Source organism: Muscardinus avellanarius (assembly GCF_963383645.1).
Source record: "Muscardinus avellanarius genome assembly, chromosome: 3".
Taxonomy (NCBI): domain Eukaryota; kingdom Metazoa; phylum Chordata; class Mammalia; order Rodentia; family Gliridae; genus Muscardinus; species Muscardinus avellanarius.
The window spans coordinates 17618406-17635434 of record NC_137788.1 but is presented as its reverse complement, the minus strand read 5'-3'; the positions used below and the strand labels follow the sequence as shown (position 1 = coordinate 17635434).

At 59.8% G+C, this 17029-nt stretch overlaps 1 protein-coding gene across 1 annotated transcript in view; it reads right to left on the bottom strand.

Moving 5' to 3' along the window:
- EPHA8 (EPH receptor A8) overlaps positions 1–16569 on the bottom strand; it is a gene marked incomplete at both ends in the record, with an annotated part of 29909 nt that extends 13340 nt beyond the window's left edge. Inside the window, 3 exons of the mRNA XM_080691938.1 lie at positions 4567–5230; positions 11301–11365; positions 16476–16569. Coding sequence (XP_080548064.1) covers positions 4567–5230; positions 11301–11365; positions 16476–16569 — 823 coding nt within the window. The remainder of the gene's footprint in view (positions 1–4566; positions 5231–11300; positions 11366–16475) is intronic.
- Between the last annotated feature and the right edge of the window lie 460 nt (positions 16570–17029).

Here is a 17029-nt window from a genome sequence, read left to right as displayed (position 1 = left end):
TCTGCAAACTTGAGAGAAAAAACAAGGAAATCAGAAGAAGCAGTGACCTCCGCAAGCAGCTCTGAGACTTGGGGCTGCGGGGCCAGAGGAGCTGATCAGTTGCAGGATTAGGGGAGTGTGCCCCAATTTTGAGGCACCCTACATTCCGAGAGACCCCAAATGGGCTCAGGCCTGACTGGGCGCTGCGCTCGAAGCCGGGGCGAGCCAGGTGTGTTTCCCTCCTCTTCCCAGAAGCCCCCGGGAGGCCAGGCCTGGCAGAGGCTGGCGCAGGCCTTTCCGAGCCCGGGAGCCACGGACGGGCTGCCAGCAGAAGGGGCTGCTCTTCATCAGCAAATGTGTGCCGGCCTGGGGCTGTGCTGAGCAGCAGCTATCCCGACTGTGACCAGCAGATCCGCGTCACTTGCCCCCTGGGGGACCACGTCCTTATCCCCCTCACTTCACCAGGATCTGCTGAGGCTCTCCTAGGAGCCCTAGGCTACACGGGAGCCCGCCCTGATCTCAGGGAGCTTGGAGAGTGCTGAGGGCCAGCACTGAGGCCTGCAGGGACAGGTAGGAGCAGGCCGCCAACCCTGCCCTGGAGCTCAGCACACGGGCTGGCTGCTCACGCGGGCGGGTGCTCAGCCTTCTCAACTGTGAGAAGGGATAAGTCCACATCCGCCTCCTGGCTTCTTAGGGATTACGAACCCTTCCGGCGGGATGGTGCCCGGCACGCGCTGTAAGATTCAGTGTGGTCAGCACCACTACAGCTGACAGGGGAAAGCGGGTCGAGAGCCCCAGCACCTTGGCCGGGTCCCAGCAGAGCCAGGACGCGCAGCCGGCCAGCAAGCTCCGCGCGGCTTCTCAGCACCGTCCCTGAGCTCAGAGGTGTCCGCGTTCGGCTGCTCCCCAGCTGGGGGTTCCCACACGCTCTGCTAATACCCATATGGCTATAACGAGTCAAGGCCAGATTAATCCACACAATGAAAATAAAATAATCTTTAATAAGAATACTAATCACCAGGCCTCAGGGAGCCCGGAGACCCGGAGGCTGGGTCTGGAATTAATGGCTGAGACAGATGGAGCGGCTCTGGGCTGGGGCCGGGCCCTGCCCGCGACCCAGGGTGCTTCCGGAGCGCACGCGTGCCTGGGCTCTGGGCCGCAGGCCAGGTGGGGCTCCTGCCCCCGCCGAGGGCACCTTGCCCAGGCCGCCTGTCAGGCCGGCAGCTGCCCGCGGCCCCAGCTACCTCTCTGCTCTCCCCCACAAGGAGCTTGAGATTTGACAAATAAGGTGTCCGCCGGTGGACTACCAAAGGAAATTAATTCTAAATCAGATTTTAAACACAGGCAGGAAGGTGAGGGAGCTCGTAATTCTGCTCCCCCTCCAAAATGAGGCTGATATTTATAGAAAGATGATTAGGGCCGCCGAGAGAGATTTATATTCTGCATCCAGGTGACAGGAAGGACAGTCAGTAACCAAGACTTCAGACCCAGTGCCCTCAGGGGGTGGTGCTGGGGGTGGGGAAGGTCACTGGGTCAGGAACTGGGCAGTGTGGGAAGCTTCCAAGTCAGGGGAGTGGAAGGTTTGAGATTCCATCAACCACAACCTGCATGTGTCCCTGGGGCAGTCTCTTTACCCCTCTTTCCCCACCTCTGTGGGGAGGTCTCGAGGAGAAGGTGGAGACTGAAAACCCAAGGGGCAGGGCGGGGCTGTGCCCTCCAGGGCTCCTCACCCCAAAGGCAAGGGCAGGCGGGCCATGCTGGGATCCCCGGGGGATTCCTCTTGACCACTTGGAGGGACAATGGTCCAACAGGGAAGGGGCGTGCTGGGCCTGGCTGAGGCCACTGACCTCGGGAGGACCCACCACGGGAGCTCTGAGTGGAAGTGCCGAGGGGCCCAGAAAGGACGCCCACCTGTTCCCAGCTCAGGCGGAGGTACCGGGCTCTCGAGGGGCAGAGGGGCGCCGCTGGGCAGGGCTCCAGCTCCCACAGCCTTGGTTTGGGCTCTGAGGTGCTCTGTCCAGGTCGGTGACATGAACAGTTTCGGCGGCTGCCACCAGGGCTGAGATCGCCTCTCCTCCTATGACTTCAAACTGGCATTCCTTCCCCGAGCCCCCTGCCTGCAGTGCTCTATGAATTAATATTTTTTATAAAACCTCTAATTATCTTGCAACTAGCATAATTATGTTGTATTCTGATTTAAATGTAAAATTCAAAATACCATGCGCTTCCTAGCCTTGCTTTGCCATTTCTCCACTGGTTTTTTATTAATGTGTCGTCAGCACCAGGAGACGGGAACGGCTGGGCCTCCCCCAGCCTCGGGGTCCTGCGGCTCGGGCCCCGACCTGCCCTGCTCTCCATGTGTTGAGGGACCCCCCCCAGAAAGACACATTCCTTCTCTGGGCCAAATGTCCCACCTCTACCCTGCATGGAGCCTGGGGCATTTCCTGCAACCCCGAAGGGAGGCTCCAGCGCTAAGGCCAGGAGGAAGTGTCCTTCCCGCAGGCCAGTGTGTCCCTGCGCACCGGGACAAAAGACTGATGAGGTCCAGCGCTGGTCAGCAGCTGCCCTTGAGCAGGCGTGCGCGGGCCAGCCTGGCTGCTGCAGCTTTGCCTCACGCCACCAGCCATCTGTGGCCCAGGGAGGAGGCAGTGGACAAAGGAAGCCATTCTGAGCGCTGGATCCAGGCAGCCTGAGATCAGTCCTGTGCTCTGTGGCTTCAATTGAGGGGCATCAGTTTTTCTTATCTGTAAAATGGGTTTATATTGGCTAGCTATAAGAACTACTGTAAAGGTGAGAAGCTCATCCCCAAAGGCAAAGATGCTCCACCAGATCCCTGGTGCCTGAGAAACAGATGCTCAACCGACAGACACCTGACCTAACGCATTCAGAGTGCTTACTCCAGTGCCTGCACGTGGCAAACACGGGAAAACTGTCACTTTATTATCCCCATCAGCAGAAAAGGATGCCAGGAGCCAGCTCTAGTGCGCTGGGTGGGGTTAAAGTCTGCACTGGGCTCGGAGAGATGCATATCGACCTCAGACACAGCTCCACTGCACACCAGCAGGGAGACCTGGGCGGGTGACATTACCTGTGCCTCGGTTTCCCCACCTGCAAGGTGGGGCTAATACCTGCCTTGCTAAAGCGGGCCAGCAAATCCTATAAGCTGCAGAGGCAGCCAGCTGGGCAGCACAGGGCGCCTGTGCTGGCATCGTGAGAGCCAGGTGGCCAGGAAAGTGCAGGGGAGAACAAGTCAGAAGCAGGCCATGCCCCAGAAGGTGCGTGGGGGGCAGGGCAGGCCAGGCGAAGGCATGCAGCAGCTGCGGGCCAGAATAAAAGCTTCTTAAGGAAACCAGACTGCCTTGGGGAAGGGCTGGAAGAAACACCTGGTCCCAGAGACCCATGGCGTGACAAGCCCCATGCTGGCCCCACTGGACTCAGCCAGTGTCCTTCTCAGTCCTGTTAGCACTGAGGTATCCTGCCTGCCAGCCAGAGGCAGAGGGAGGGGCATGGGGGGGCTGAAGTGCTGCCCTCTAACCGTGGCTGCCAGGGCCTGGGTGGTAGCGGCCAGAGGATAGGAGGACATTCCTGTAGTTGACAAGGGCCAGGACCCAGGCTGTGATCTCTGCACAGGAACGCCCCTCCCCAGCACCTCTAGGCCCAGGGGAACTGATGGCCTCCCAGCCAGGCTTCCCTGTGCCCTGGCTGGCTGAGTGGCCAGCTGTGCGGCCAGCCCTGAGGGATGCAGAGGGCAGAGGGAAACCAGGCCGGGCCAACACCAGCTGGCCACCAGCTGTCTGTCCTTGGAGTTCCCAGCTCTCAGGAGGCCTGGCTCCCGGCCCAAACAGGAGCCCGTGGCCACATACGCGCACACATGCTCAGACCCCACCTGGGCCCGGGCTCCCCCAGCACACGCCTGCTCCCCGCCCTGACACGGAAGCCCCAGCGGCACACCCATGGCACATGCAAGTTCATGACCTGTGGCTCTGACATCTTCTATGGGACCCGCCTGTCCCCCCAACAGCACCCTGGCAGTCCTCCTGAACACAGGCAGCCTGGGCCAGGCGCCCAGACACAGTGCCCCAGACGGTCCTGCCCGTACACCTGCCTGCCCACCTGCCCAGCGCCCCTCAGTTTCTTCTCCCAGGCCCTGGCTCCATGGCCTCTGACTTCACGCACGGGCTCTGGAGTCGGGCTTCTGAGCTCCAATCACAACTGTGCCACTTCCTGTCTATGTGACCTTACACAAGTTGCTCTGCCTCTCTGTGCCTCAGCGGCTTTATCTACAAAACCAGGATCATATCACTTGCTACTTCATAGGCGATTACAGGAGTTAATACGCACAAAATGTTTAGAACAATGCCTGCCAGGAGTGGCTTGTGGTACTGTCTCCTAACTTAGGGCTACCCCCCTCAGCACACCCGATCACACAGGTATGCCCACCAGGGAGCACCTGGCTGCCCCTCGTATGCACACGCGGTCCTGTGCCTCCCAGGTGCCGTGTGCATCTGTGCACCCCCGATGCTGACCACGACACCCCTGCTCCCAGCAGCCCCGCCCAGACCGAGCCCACCTGGCCAGCATGCTCACCCACACAGGCATCGCGCTGCTCCTCGTAGCCGGCACTGCACACGCACTTGCCGATGGGCACCAGCCACTCGCCCTCAGCGCTGCAGTACATCTTGGGGGTGTCCCGCTCCTCCGAGTGCCGCACGCACTGGCCCCGCACCTCCACCAGCGAGGACGAGTCAGCCCCCGTCACCGCCTCTGAGAAGGCCGCAAGGTTGCGCACCATGGCGGGGCATTTCTTGTAGTAGATGCGGAGGGAGAGGATGGCCAGGCAGGCGCCGATGTCCTGGAAGGCCAGGTAGAAGCCGCGCTTGCTGAGGGGGCCCACGCCGCGCACCTCCGTGTTCAGCTTGAGCCGCCGCACGCCCAGGTCGGCGCCCGTGAAGCTCTCGTCGGCCGCGATGGTATCGATCTTGAGGAACTGGCTCTCCTGCGTGCTGGCGCCCAGGTCGCGGTCCGACTCCAGGTAGTAGAGGTTGAAGGTCTCCTTGCAGGTGCCCAGCACGCCGGGCATGCTGTTGCAGTCCCGGAGCGTGAACTTGATCTCGGCGTAGACGCGCCGAGCTCCGTCGCGGGGCACCCAGCTCGTGCGCAGCCAGTTGTTCTGGCTGGGGCTCATGACGTTGCACACCTGGTACGTGTGGATGGGCCGGAAGGACTCATCCACCTCGTTAATGGAGTCCCACTGTGGACGGAGAGAACACAGCCCGCTAAAGGAGAGGCAGCGCCAGGCACTCGGCCGCGTGACACACACTCACACACCGTGCTCCTGCTGCAGGAGAAGGCGGGGGTGACTCTGGGGAGACGGTCACGGCTGCCCGATGCCAGGCACCTGCTGATGTGCGCTCACGGGGGCCCTGGGCCTTCTAGGAAGTGTTATTTACTGACTTTATTTGGGGTTATTTGGACAGATGAGGAAGCAGAGGTGCAGACATAGGCCTTAGGCTGAGTCACACGGCCAGCAAGAGACGGCACCGCGCTGGACTCAGGGACGCCTGAACTCTGGCCTCTGTCTGTGTGCTTGACCCGTCGTTCCCAGAGTGAGGGGACCTGCTCAGGCTCCGGTGCCAGAGAGGCCTTTGTAAAGTATGAACCACTGAGCTACATCCCCAGCTCAGTACTTGGGAGGCTGAGCTAGGATGATTGCAGGTTTGAGGTCAGACTCAGCAACTGAGGCTCTGCACAACTCAGCGAGACCCCATTTCAAAATAAAAAGTAAAATAGGGCTGGGGGTGTCGCTTGGAGGTAGAGTGCCCCGGGGTTCAATCCCCAGTACACAAAACAAACAAAAAACCAAAACACTAATGTATGAACCAGGCTGCTGTGTCTCAGCCCCTTCAGCAGCCCCCTGCACTGATGCGTGCCCAGTGACAGACCCACGTCCCACCCTGCCCTGCTTTCTGGCTGGTCCCCGAGCCCCACCCAAGGCTGGGGACTCCTGGGCTGGCCCGCATCCGCTCAAGCAAGTACCAGGATGTGGGAAAGCTAAGCGCGGTCGCTTCTGTCCTGGCTGCTGGCCGGGCATAAGGGATCCAGAAATAAACCAGGCACGCTCCACAGAGTGGAAAGGCGACCCACGCAATGGGAGGAGGTATTTGCAACTCATATCTCTGATAAGGGATTAATATTGAGAATAGATTAAAAAAATCTCTTATAACTCCACAATAGAAACCAAACAATTCAGATTTTAAAAAATGAACAAAGGACGCGAGCAGGCGTTTTCCCAAAGAAGATACACAGATGGCTCAATAGCAGATGAAAAGATGCCCAACAGAGCTAGTCATCGGGGAAGCACAAATCAAAACCACGACGAGACACCGCCGGACGCCCTCGAGGACGGCTCTCCCATCTTTCTGAAAAACCAAAAGCAGGCACTAACAAGTGCTGGTGAGAAAGTAAAGAGAGAGAACCACCGCGCGGTGCTGGCAGGAAGGTGAAATGTGCTGTCGCCGTGGAAAAGAGTGTGGTGTTTCCCTCAAAATTAAAAACAGAACTGCCGTGCGAACCGGCAATTCTGCCCCAGAGAATTGAAAACAGGGTCCTGAAGATATATTTGCACACCCACGTCCACGGCAGCATTATTCACCATCACTAGAACGTGCGGCCGGGGACGGAGCTCCGTGGGAGAGCGCTCGCCTATCATGAGTATGGCTGTGGGATTGATCCCCAGCACCGCAAAGAAAGAAAAGAAAAAATCAAACAACCAATAACCAATCTCTAAAATGTGGAAGTAGCCCAAATGTCTATCAACCAATGAATGGGTGGGCAAACTGGCATATACATACAGTGCGCTATCACTTGGCCTTAAAAAGGAAAGCTTCTGAAACATACCACAACAGAGACGAACTTCGAAGGCATTATGCCTCATGAAATATGCCTGAAACAAAGGGCAAACATTTTTTTTTTCTTGTGGTGCTGGGGATGGAACCCAGGGGCATTCTACCTCCGAGTTACACCCCCAGCCTGATTTTTTTTCCCTTTATTTTGAAACAGGGTCTCAATGAGTTGCATAGGGCCTCACTAAGGAGCCGAGGCTGGCCACGAACCCGGATCCTCCTGTTTCAGCCTCCCAAACGCTGGGATTACAAATGTGTGCCACCTTGCCCAACAACATCTGCTTATACAAAATACAATTCTACTTATATAAAACACCCAGGTTAGTTAGACTCGTGGGTATAAAATATAGAATGGTCGTTGCCAGGGGCTACTGGGAGGGGGTAATGGAGAGTTATGACTTAATGGGTAGAGAATTTCGGTTTTACAAGAAGGAAAAAAGTTCTGAAGATGGATAGTGGTGACAATCACATACAATGTGATGTTTAATGCCATTGACCCATACACTTAAAAATGGTTATGATGGTAAGTTTTATGTGTTATTTTATCAGACTAAAAAAAAAAGGGCTGGGGCTGTAGCTCAGTGGTAGAGCGCTTGTCTAGCAGGCCAAGAGCCTGGGTGTGGTCTCAGCATAGAAAATGAGATGGAGGAGGAGGAAGATTCCAGAAGTAGCTTATGTCTGCCCTTTGTTTCAGGCATACTTCATGCAGCATAATGCCTACCTGCCATATGGTGGGAGACGGTGACTAAGGGAGCAGGAATCCCAGTGGGTGGGATTCCCAGGCGCTGGGTGTGGGCATCTTCATGGCCCCAGGAGCAGACTGCTGGGTGTGCCATGCCTTCGTCCTGTCACTTCAATCGAAGTCCACTCCTCTTGATGCTCTGGGTTCTCAGCCTGCTTTGCCAGTGAAAGAGCAGGGAACGCAGAGGCTCCCCTGCCCTTCCCAGCCCCTCCGTCTAGCCACATCCCTGCCAGCTGCAGGGCCTCCACCCTTAGTGCCCAGCTCTAGAAAATGGGCTTCAGACAGACCCCAACAGGCTGAACCAACACAATCAGAAAATGCCTGTATCCAAGTGCCACACACCTGTCACCCCAGTACTTGAGAGGCTGAAACAGGAAGATTGCAGATTTGAGGCCAGCCTCAGCAACTCAGCCAAACTGTTTCAAAAATTAAAAAAAAAAAAAAAGAAATAGGGCTGGGTGTATAGACTCTAGGTTCAATCCCCAATATATCCCACACATACACACACTAAAAAACAAAAGAAAAAATGAAGGAAGGAAGAAAAGAAAGAAAGAAACCAAAGCAAAACAAAGCAAATCTCTGCACAGCACTGAGCTGGGGCCTGGCCCCGCTAGGCCCCGGAGTTGCGGGAGTCACAGGATGCTGGACTGGGCGGTCTCCCCAGCCTCCCACCAGCCTCCAAGGCCAGTGGGGGCGAAGTCCTCATCCAAAGGGGCCCCAGGGAGCCTCCTGCTTTCCCACCCAAGAAGGCGTCCTGCCCCACACCGCGCTCTGCGGCCGAGCCTCCGGGCAGCACCACGCCACCTCTGGGGTTAAAGTCACTGTCATAATGAATGGAACACCAGAGAGCCTCCAGCTGCTTCCTGCCAGGGCCTGGATAAATTAATCAGCCCGATCTGATTCTGCTCCAGCCGCCCCATCGGTGCCAATGGCTTGCCCAGTCCGTGTGGCCCCGGTTGCCGCCGCGGAGCCCAGAGTGGCACAGAGGCCTGGCCAAGGCCAGAGCTGGCTCTGCTCTCTGCCCGAGGAACCCTGATCTCTGCCAGGTGCCACTCCCACCCCACTGGCTCCTGAGCCCCAGAATCTCAGCCCACTGCGCCCAACCCTGCCCTCCTCCTGGAAGAGTGCAGTGAACCAGCTGCGCATTCCCGGAAGTCACTGCTGGTCTCTGAGCCTTGGGCTTCTCATCTGTGGGCCGAGGCTGCTAATGCCTGCCTCCCATTGACTGCAGCGACTACGGACACGCGCATGCCCCTCACCTGCCGCAGTGAGCATTCCTAGCTGTTAACCCGCCAGGCAGGTGCAGGATGTCCTAGTGGGTACAAGTTCCCAGGAAAAGGGGGGACACGGCATGGTAAGTACCACGTGGCTGCACCCAGCCTTCCCCAACCTCAGCAGAGTGGCAGAACCTCCGGGCTTCCAGGCTTTCATTGGTAAAATGGCCTTCTTGTGCACCCCGTTAACAAGTGCCGGGGCAGGTTCTCCATCGGCCCATGTCGTACAGGAGCAGGGCAGCGTGAGGCAAGACTAGCGGCCGCCTGAGTCTCCCTGGTAGGAGAGGCAGAGCCCGACACCCTTGCCCTTTGGGTGATGTCCCTGCCTGACAGCCGGGGACCTTGCTGGAGGCCAGGGGCATTCCTGTATGCCCTCTGTCCCCAGGCTGTTGGGCAGACTCCAGGGCTGCACAGAAGCTGCAGGGCTGTCTCTGAAGGTCCCTCCTCTCCTCTGGGCAGGAGGATCAACAGAAAGCCGGGGCACCTGCATGCTCTGCCTGCTGGCCCAGCCCAGGCTTGGTTTGGGAAGCAACCTTCACCTTCCAGCCTTCCCCAAGGCCAGCATGGGAGCCCAGACCAGCCCCGCAGACCGCGCAGAACAGCCTCCCACGGCCTCACGGAAGACACAGAAGAGGCCTTCCACCTGGGCTTCTAAGGTGGCCTAAGGGACTTGCTGCAGACTCGAGGCTGAGTCCCAGCTCACCCTCGCTGGGAAGCATCTGCCCTGGGCAGGTTTTGCTCGCCGCTCTGCGCCCCGGCCTCCTCATCTGTGAAATGGGCCATGGCTGCCTCGCAGGACTGGTTGCGGGGATGCAATGGTACGTGAATTGTTAAGGCTTTGTGAACCCGAGTACTGATGATCTGATCTGACCCTCAAATGAAGTGAAAGAACCCTGAGCTGTGGTTTAGTGCCTCGCACACAAAAGAACCCTCCGTCACCCCAGTGCGGCGTTCAGCACACGAGTCCAGGCATGTGCCTTGTCTGCTGAACCCTGGTGACCCCTTGTTACCCTAAAAACCAAGTCCTAAGCACTGAGTGGGCCAGAGACACCAGAGCCAATCTGGAGCCAGGCGCGCCCTTCCTAGCAGTCAGGACTCAGGGGAAATGCCAAGGCAGCCGGGTGGTCGGTGTGGACCAGGCTCCGAGGCTCAAGACCCCATGCCCAAAGTCAGCCCCCGGCCAGGCCAAGCCGCTCACTTTGCCAGAGCCCTTCCACACACACGCCTGAGGAGCGTTTCACAGAGGAGACAGTCCTCAGGCAGTGCTGGACGGCCAGGGGCGGGCTCCCTTCTGGCTCTGGGGCCCACCACCCCGACGACCACAGGCTCAGCTCACTGCTGCTACTACTGAGACCCCAGGGGACAGGAACAGGGATCCACCCTGACCTCCAGCCACGGGACTCAAAGTCTGCATGAAAGCTCAATTCCGAAGTCAAGAAAGACCCCTGCCACTCATGTCCACTCTCAGTGTTACTATCATGACCGGTCCTGCTATTACAATCCCTCTGTCCCCAGAGCACAGAAGCTGAAAGCGTTCGTGAGAGGGGTTGGTGAGCACTATGCGCAGGGAGGAGGCGTGTGCACATGGCTATGCGTGTGAGCACCCCGCAGGAGGGAGCCTACGTGAAACAATAACTTAACACACACTAATGTAGATGGTGGTGCTGACGAGAGCCCTGGTCTATCGAAGGTTCCCGTGAATGGGCGCGTGCCACGGCCGCCAGCATCTCCCCTCCCTTGCTGCAAACCCCCACAGACAGGGAGACTGAGGCTCAAGGAGGCGAGGTGCCAACCCAGGGCCCCAGCTTGCAGATGGCAGAGCCGGGCTCGCCTTTCCTCTGCAGCCTGAGCCCGTGGGTTTAGGAGGGAGAAGCAGAGGGGGTGAGTCAGGCAGCCTTGTCCCTGGAGACCACACTCCAGGAAAGTGAACGGGGCACCACGTGGGGTCTGGGAGCTTGGCCGCAGTGGGGGCCATCTCACCCCCACAGACACATCTTGTTGTGAAAGCAGAAAAACAGGCGGGGGCCACAGGGGCTGCAGCGGGAGGGAGGGACCAACCCTGAAGGGAAGACGCCAGGCTGGGCTTTCCACCTGGCGTCTTTGTGGCCATGTCCCAGGCCACCCGGAGCCCGGCCTTGGCAGGTTGCAAATCTACAGGTCCAGGGCACAGGCGTAAGAGCCCCAAATCTAGGGTCCCAGACATGACTCGGGAGCTCAAGGCCAGAACTGGTTCTGAAATCCCAAGGGTCTTTGTGCACTAAACTGTCAAGAAACCAAGCATGCCGTCTTCAGCTGCTGCCATCCTCGGGTATCCTGTGTCTCTTTTCTTTTGGTTTATGTGATGCTAAGACGGGACTGCAGCCTCTCTCTGCTCACAGAGGGATGACGCAGCTCCTCACTCACCCCGTGAGCTGGATACGTGAGCCAGCCCCAGTCCCCGTGGATGGTCGACGTGTCCAGCAAGTTCACTGTAAAACAGGAGACAGGAAGGCATCAGGCCCCGCGACCTCTTCCCAGCCCTGCAAGAACAGCCAGCCAGGCCACGCGGGTCCATCAGTCCCAGCACGCAGCTCTTCCCGGAACACTCTCTCAAACCCTGCCCTTCAGGGCTTAGTTCAGGTCTTCCCTCTTTTCTGAAGCCGTGTGTGCATGTGTGTGTGTGTGTGTGTGTGTGTGTGTGTGTGTGTGTGTGTGTGTAGATACTGGGGATGGAACCTAGAGGCATTCTACATCTACCACCAGCCCTATTTTTAATTTTTTTTGTTTGTTTTGAAACAGGGTCTCACTGTTGCCGAGAGCCTGGCTAAGTTGCTTAGGCTGGCCTTAAACCTGCAGTCCTCCTGTCACAGCCTCCCAAGTGCTGGGATCACAGGTGTGCGCCACCAGGCCTGGCTTCTCAGAGCATTTTCTAAACTCCCAGGAGAGAAGCCACCCGCAGAACCACACTTCCTTGGTTGTTGATGTGGCAGGGCAGGAAGAAGGGGCTCCAGAGTCCCGAGGGCCTGGGTCAGAACCGCAGTCCTGCCACTTGGATGCTGTGTGTCGCCAGGCAAGTCCCTTTGCCCCTGAGGCTCAGTTTCCACCTCTGTGAAATGGGTGACAGCTCCGGTCCCACGGGGCATTTGTGAAGAGGACCCGACCCTGTCTCGTGTGGGTGGTGTGATGGTCCCACACACCAACGCTGCGGGGTCAGACCCCCACCCGAGGCCCTGCCCCGCTTTATGAGCATCAGTGTCCCACGGGTGGTGCCTGCATCTCCTGGGCCTCAGCACAGGTACGGAAGGATTCGGAGGAGTCAGAGCCGCCTCTTGGTGTCCACCTCCTGGGTGCTGAGCTCTGCAAAAGGAGCTGTAGGTACCTTGTCCGTGACCCTCACAACAGCCCTGAGAGGTGTCCAGGAACTTGCCTGGACTCAACAGTGCAGGGCCGGCATTGGAACACCTGTGCAGCACCCATGCACCCAGCAGCCCCCCCAGCGGAGGAGCACCGCAGAGCCAAAGCCCAGTCTAGTTTAAGTCAGGCCCTGCGCCCCGGGCACCCCACGCAGACTCAACATAGCAGAGCACTGAGCCTGCCGTGGGTCAGATGCTCCCGGGCTCTCTTCTCCACATGGCTGCTGGCTAGCACGTGGCCTTTCCTTCTCTGACCCTCAGCTTCCTCATCCGTAAAATGGGTTAGTAATACTTATGGGTCTGAATGAAGGCTAAGAAGCTATCTGTGGAGCTGGTGCCAGCGCCCAGGCCAAAGTCGGCCCTTACCAGGCTAGCTTCCTTTCTGTGAGCCCCAGCCCTCTGTCCTCCCTACCCAACCCCGTGCCCACATACTTGCTCTGATTAGAAGACTCCAACCCCAGCTCTGCCTCACCCTACTGCATGCCCTTGGGTAGGTCCCTTCACCTCTCTAGGCCCCTACTTCCTCTTGATCTATCTGGTGGCGGTATATGAAAAGGCTTTGGGCTCCATTCATTTCTTTGTCTTCCATGAATCCTCTGTCCCACCTGATAACTCTCCCATCATCGGGCTTAGGCAGGTCACAGAGAGTTAAAGCCCAGCTTCTTGGAACTTTCCCGCAGGGAGGCGGGCGTCCTCCGGCCTGAGATCTGCATAGCTCTGTGCCTGCCCTCGACGCAGATACAAGTGTCCTCGGGAGCGGCTGGAGTGGGGATGCTCTTATTTGCAGGTTTTTTCCTCTCCTCTTCCCATCCCATTGCCAGGGACCCTGGATGCGGCTGGAGGAGGGACTGGCAGCTGCAGGGAGGGGCCTCCGTGCACCTCCCAGGGTCCCCAGGGGCCAGGTGGGACCAGGGGATGTCCACTGAGGGTTCTCCCCTCTCCCAGCCGGCCCAAGCCAGGGGCACAGGCAGAGAGAAGAAGACTTCCCGCCTCCCTCCCTCCCTCTCAGGCAATGTAGAGAAAACTGGGTCAGGCAGGCTCTCTCCTCCCGATGGCTGGGGGAGGGGGAGGGGGCCGCACTGCAGCTCCCCCAGACCAGCAGGGACCAGTTAGAAAAGGGGATGCGACAGAGGCCCCTATGAGCCCCCCACCCTAGCCTGTATGGGAGACGCGGGCCGCAGGGGTGCAGGGCACGGAGCCTGCTCTGACCTGTGCCTACCCCGGAGCAGCCGCGGTGGGTGCTCACACTCACGATCCTCCGGGGCCCTTCTTTCCTCTGGGGAGCCGCACTACATATAGGGCTGATTCTCCACCAGCCAGCCAGGGGGCTGGATAATCCAAAGGTAAGTCCAAAGTCGATTCCGTCAGATTCAGAAAGCGCTGTAGGACCCCATGGCTATTTGTTTCGATCCCTTCTAGATCCTTCTCTGTCTGTTTTCCATGGGTGCTGATGCAGAGGGTCTCTCAAGGGAAGCTCAGGCCCACGGGAGGATGGATGGACCAGACAGAATCCCAGCCGCAGGCCGCCTGGCCCCAGGCCCGTGTCCCCTTGGAAACCGAGGCCTCTGATCCCCGCAGCTGGCTGTTCTCCTGCCTCTCGCCCTGCAGTTCCCTTCTCTGAGCCTGTCTCCAGACTGGACTCCACGGTCCCACAGGGCCCTTGGATGGAGCAAATCACTGAAACCCCTGGGCCTCAGTTTCCTCATCTGAAAGATGCCCACGGGCATCCCTGCTGGGCCTGCCAGCCCAAGCCACTCTGGGGGGGCCAAACAAATCCCTCTCCCGCTCTGAGCCACGCAGATAATTCCGAAGCCGCTCCTGTTTGCCTGTGGACGGCGTTCTGCGATTTCTTTTTTCTCCAGCACCGTCACCTCCCCCCATTCCATTTCGCTGAGACTAATACTTAAATTGATTTCCATTCCCTGAGGACACAGCACACGAGGGTGAGGCTGAGAATTCGGGGTGGCCAGGGGATGTCAGCCAGAGTGAGAACTCCTTTGGAGATCACCCCAATCGGTGGGTAATCACCCAAGAGACAGTGGTAGGACCCTGAGGCCGGTGGGGCTGTGGGTGCCTCCGCACACACAGGGCCTTCCCTGGCCAAGGGCTCCCTGTGGGCTCATCACCAGGAACCCGGGGCCCCAACAGGGCTCACCATTTGGCCAGGCTGAGCCATCACCTCCGCCAGACCCCAAGTGGGAAGGCAGCTGCCTCTCTGAGTTCCGACAGTCCCCCTGCCCAGTTCTGGTCTGATCAGTCAGTCTGGGACGGTGCTAGAAAGAACTCCTGAGCGTCTCATGTGGACCTGAGCCCTCGGTCTTCATCCTGTGGCTGTCTGCCATGTGTGGGTGACCCTGGCGGCTGTGAGGACACTGCTGTATGGATCTGACAGGACGTGGGCTCCAGATCTCGGATAACGCCCCCTCACCCCGGACAAAGACTTTCCGCCTGCCAGCTCCCAGAGATGCCCCTTCCCCAGCTATTGTCCCTTTCCTGGACACCCCACCTTCCCAGGCATATGGGCTGTCCTGAGCATGCAAGCTTAGGAAGAGTCCCCTCCCGAGGGGCTTGAGGGCTTGCAGGCTGTGACCCCTCCCTGGGTAGGTAAGAGAGTTGAGATAAGGATCTGGGGGGTGCACCACCCAACTCCCAGAACCTTGCTGTGGCCTCCCTGGGTCCACGGACCCAAGAAACTGACTGCACCCCTCCCCCACCCAACCCTGGGAAAACTGTCTTCTCAGCCAGAGGACCAAGGGCCCCGGCCCCAGCCCCCCAATCCTGCCTCTTCCCTGCCCCCCCAGCAACTCCCACCCAGGTTTCTCCTGGTGTCTGAGGAATCTGCACCCCATACTGCTCACTGCAGCCCCCCAGCCCTGCCCACCCTCTCACCCCTTGGCCACCCTGCATCTGCCCCTGCTCCCCCCTGGGCCCCCATTTCATCTGTGTCTGTGTGCACACACATTCCAGTGGGCATGAATCCAAGTTAGAGGGCTTCTTACGTGTGACAGAATACACGTATGCATACATGGATGTCACACGCATATTTTCACAAGCATACATCTGTGTGTGTGTGCATGAAAGTCTGTGCACGTATGTATTATCAGCTGTGCTGCTGTATGGGGTGTTGTGGGGGGAGTGTCCATGCATGTGAGTCTCCACTGGATGGGGTCTACATGTGTGTATCCTGATACGTATGAGTGTGTGTGCATGTACGTGAGCGGTGTGGCAGGGTGCGAGCTCTGTGAGCTGTGTGTGAGGGCGGGTCTATGGTCTCTAAGTGTGTAAGAGCAATGCTGGCTCTGAAAGTTCATCTGCGCAGATAAGGGCCTTTCTGGGCCCCAGCTATAAGCCCGGGGCCTACATGAGGGACAGTGCGCCCAATCAGTGGCGGCCAGGTCCAGGGGCTGGGCGTGGGCCGCGGGGCCAGGGGGTGCCCCTGGCTGGACCTGAAGTGTCTAGTGGGAGGTGGAGGAGGGGAGACTGGGCAGAAAACCGTGGCTGCCCCTTCTCAGCTCTCCTGGTCCCCAGAAGTCACCTCCTGGACCCTTTTGGTCCCCACAACTCAGACCAAACCTTCTCCCCTCCCTCCCTCCTGTTCCTCCCAGGCCCCTGAGAGACAGGGCCACTCTGGCTTCCACCCAGACAGGACCCTGCCCTCCAGGGCCCTGCCTGCCCGGGTCCCTGCAGCCACGGCCCTGTCCTCACCAGCCCTGTGCCAAGGCCAGCCACCCCTTGAGCCCAAGCTGCCTCTCCTCCAGCTGGCGCTCCGCGCTGCCCTCGCCCTGGGTCCCCGGAGCCCCGTCCTGTTCTCTGGTCCTGGCTTTCCAGTCCTCCACCCCTGTCTCTCAATGCCATCCCCAGCCCTCTTTTTCTTCAGCCCTCTGAACCTTGTCCCCCATCCGGTGTCCCTCTGTCCCCAGTGCCCCGTCCCCATCCCCTCTCCCCGCCATGCCTCTGTCTGTCCGGTCTGTCCCCGTCCAACCCTCAGTTCTCTCCCGCAGCCCTCCGTCCTGCCCCCGTCCTACCCCTCTGTCCCCACGCCCCGCGCCCGGTGGCTCACCCCGAGCCCGCGCCCCGTGCCTTCACCCCGCGTCCCTGCCGCCCCGGCCAGGCTCGGGGTCGCGGCCGGGGAAGTTGAGCCCGCGGGCAGCGCCCCGCCCGGCCCCGCCGCCCCCGGCCCGCTCACCTTCGCCGCGCGCCGCGGACACGCAGGTGGCCGCCGCCGCCGCGGCCGCGACGACCCAGAGCGCGGGGGGCAGGCGGCCCCGGGCGGGGGCCATGGCCGGCGGCCGCGCACCCGGCTCGGCGGCGGCGGCGCGCTGCTCGTCCCGCAGGCGGCCGGCGCACCCCGCGCACACCCCGCACCGCGCGGGCTCCCGCGCCGCCGCCGCCGCGCGGGGGGGGGGGCGCCAGCCAATCCGCGCCGAGGCGGGGCGGGCCCGCGCCCGGCCGCACGTGCGCACGCGCGCCCCCGCGCCGCGCCCTGCCACCTGCGCGCGCCCCCGAGCCCGCCGGACCGGCCCGCGGCGCGGCCTCCACGCAAACTCGCGGGAACTTTGAGTCCTGGACGAAAAGCAGAAGCCACGGGGGTCAGCGAGCCTCGGAGGGCCGGCCCGGCGTGGGGGCCGGGGCCGGGTGCGGCCCGGGCGGTGTCTGGCCCTCTCTGGGACACCTGGGCGCACCTGCCACCTGCAAGCCCCTGTGCAGCCTGCAGGCCGCAGAGTGCCCTAAGCAAGGACA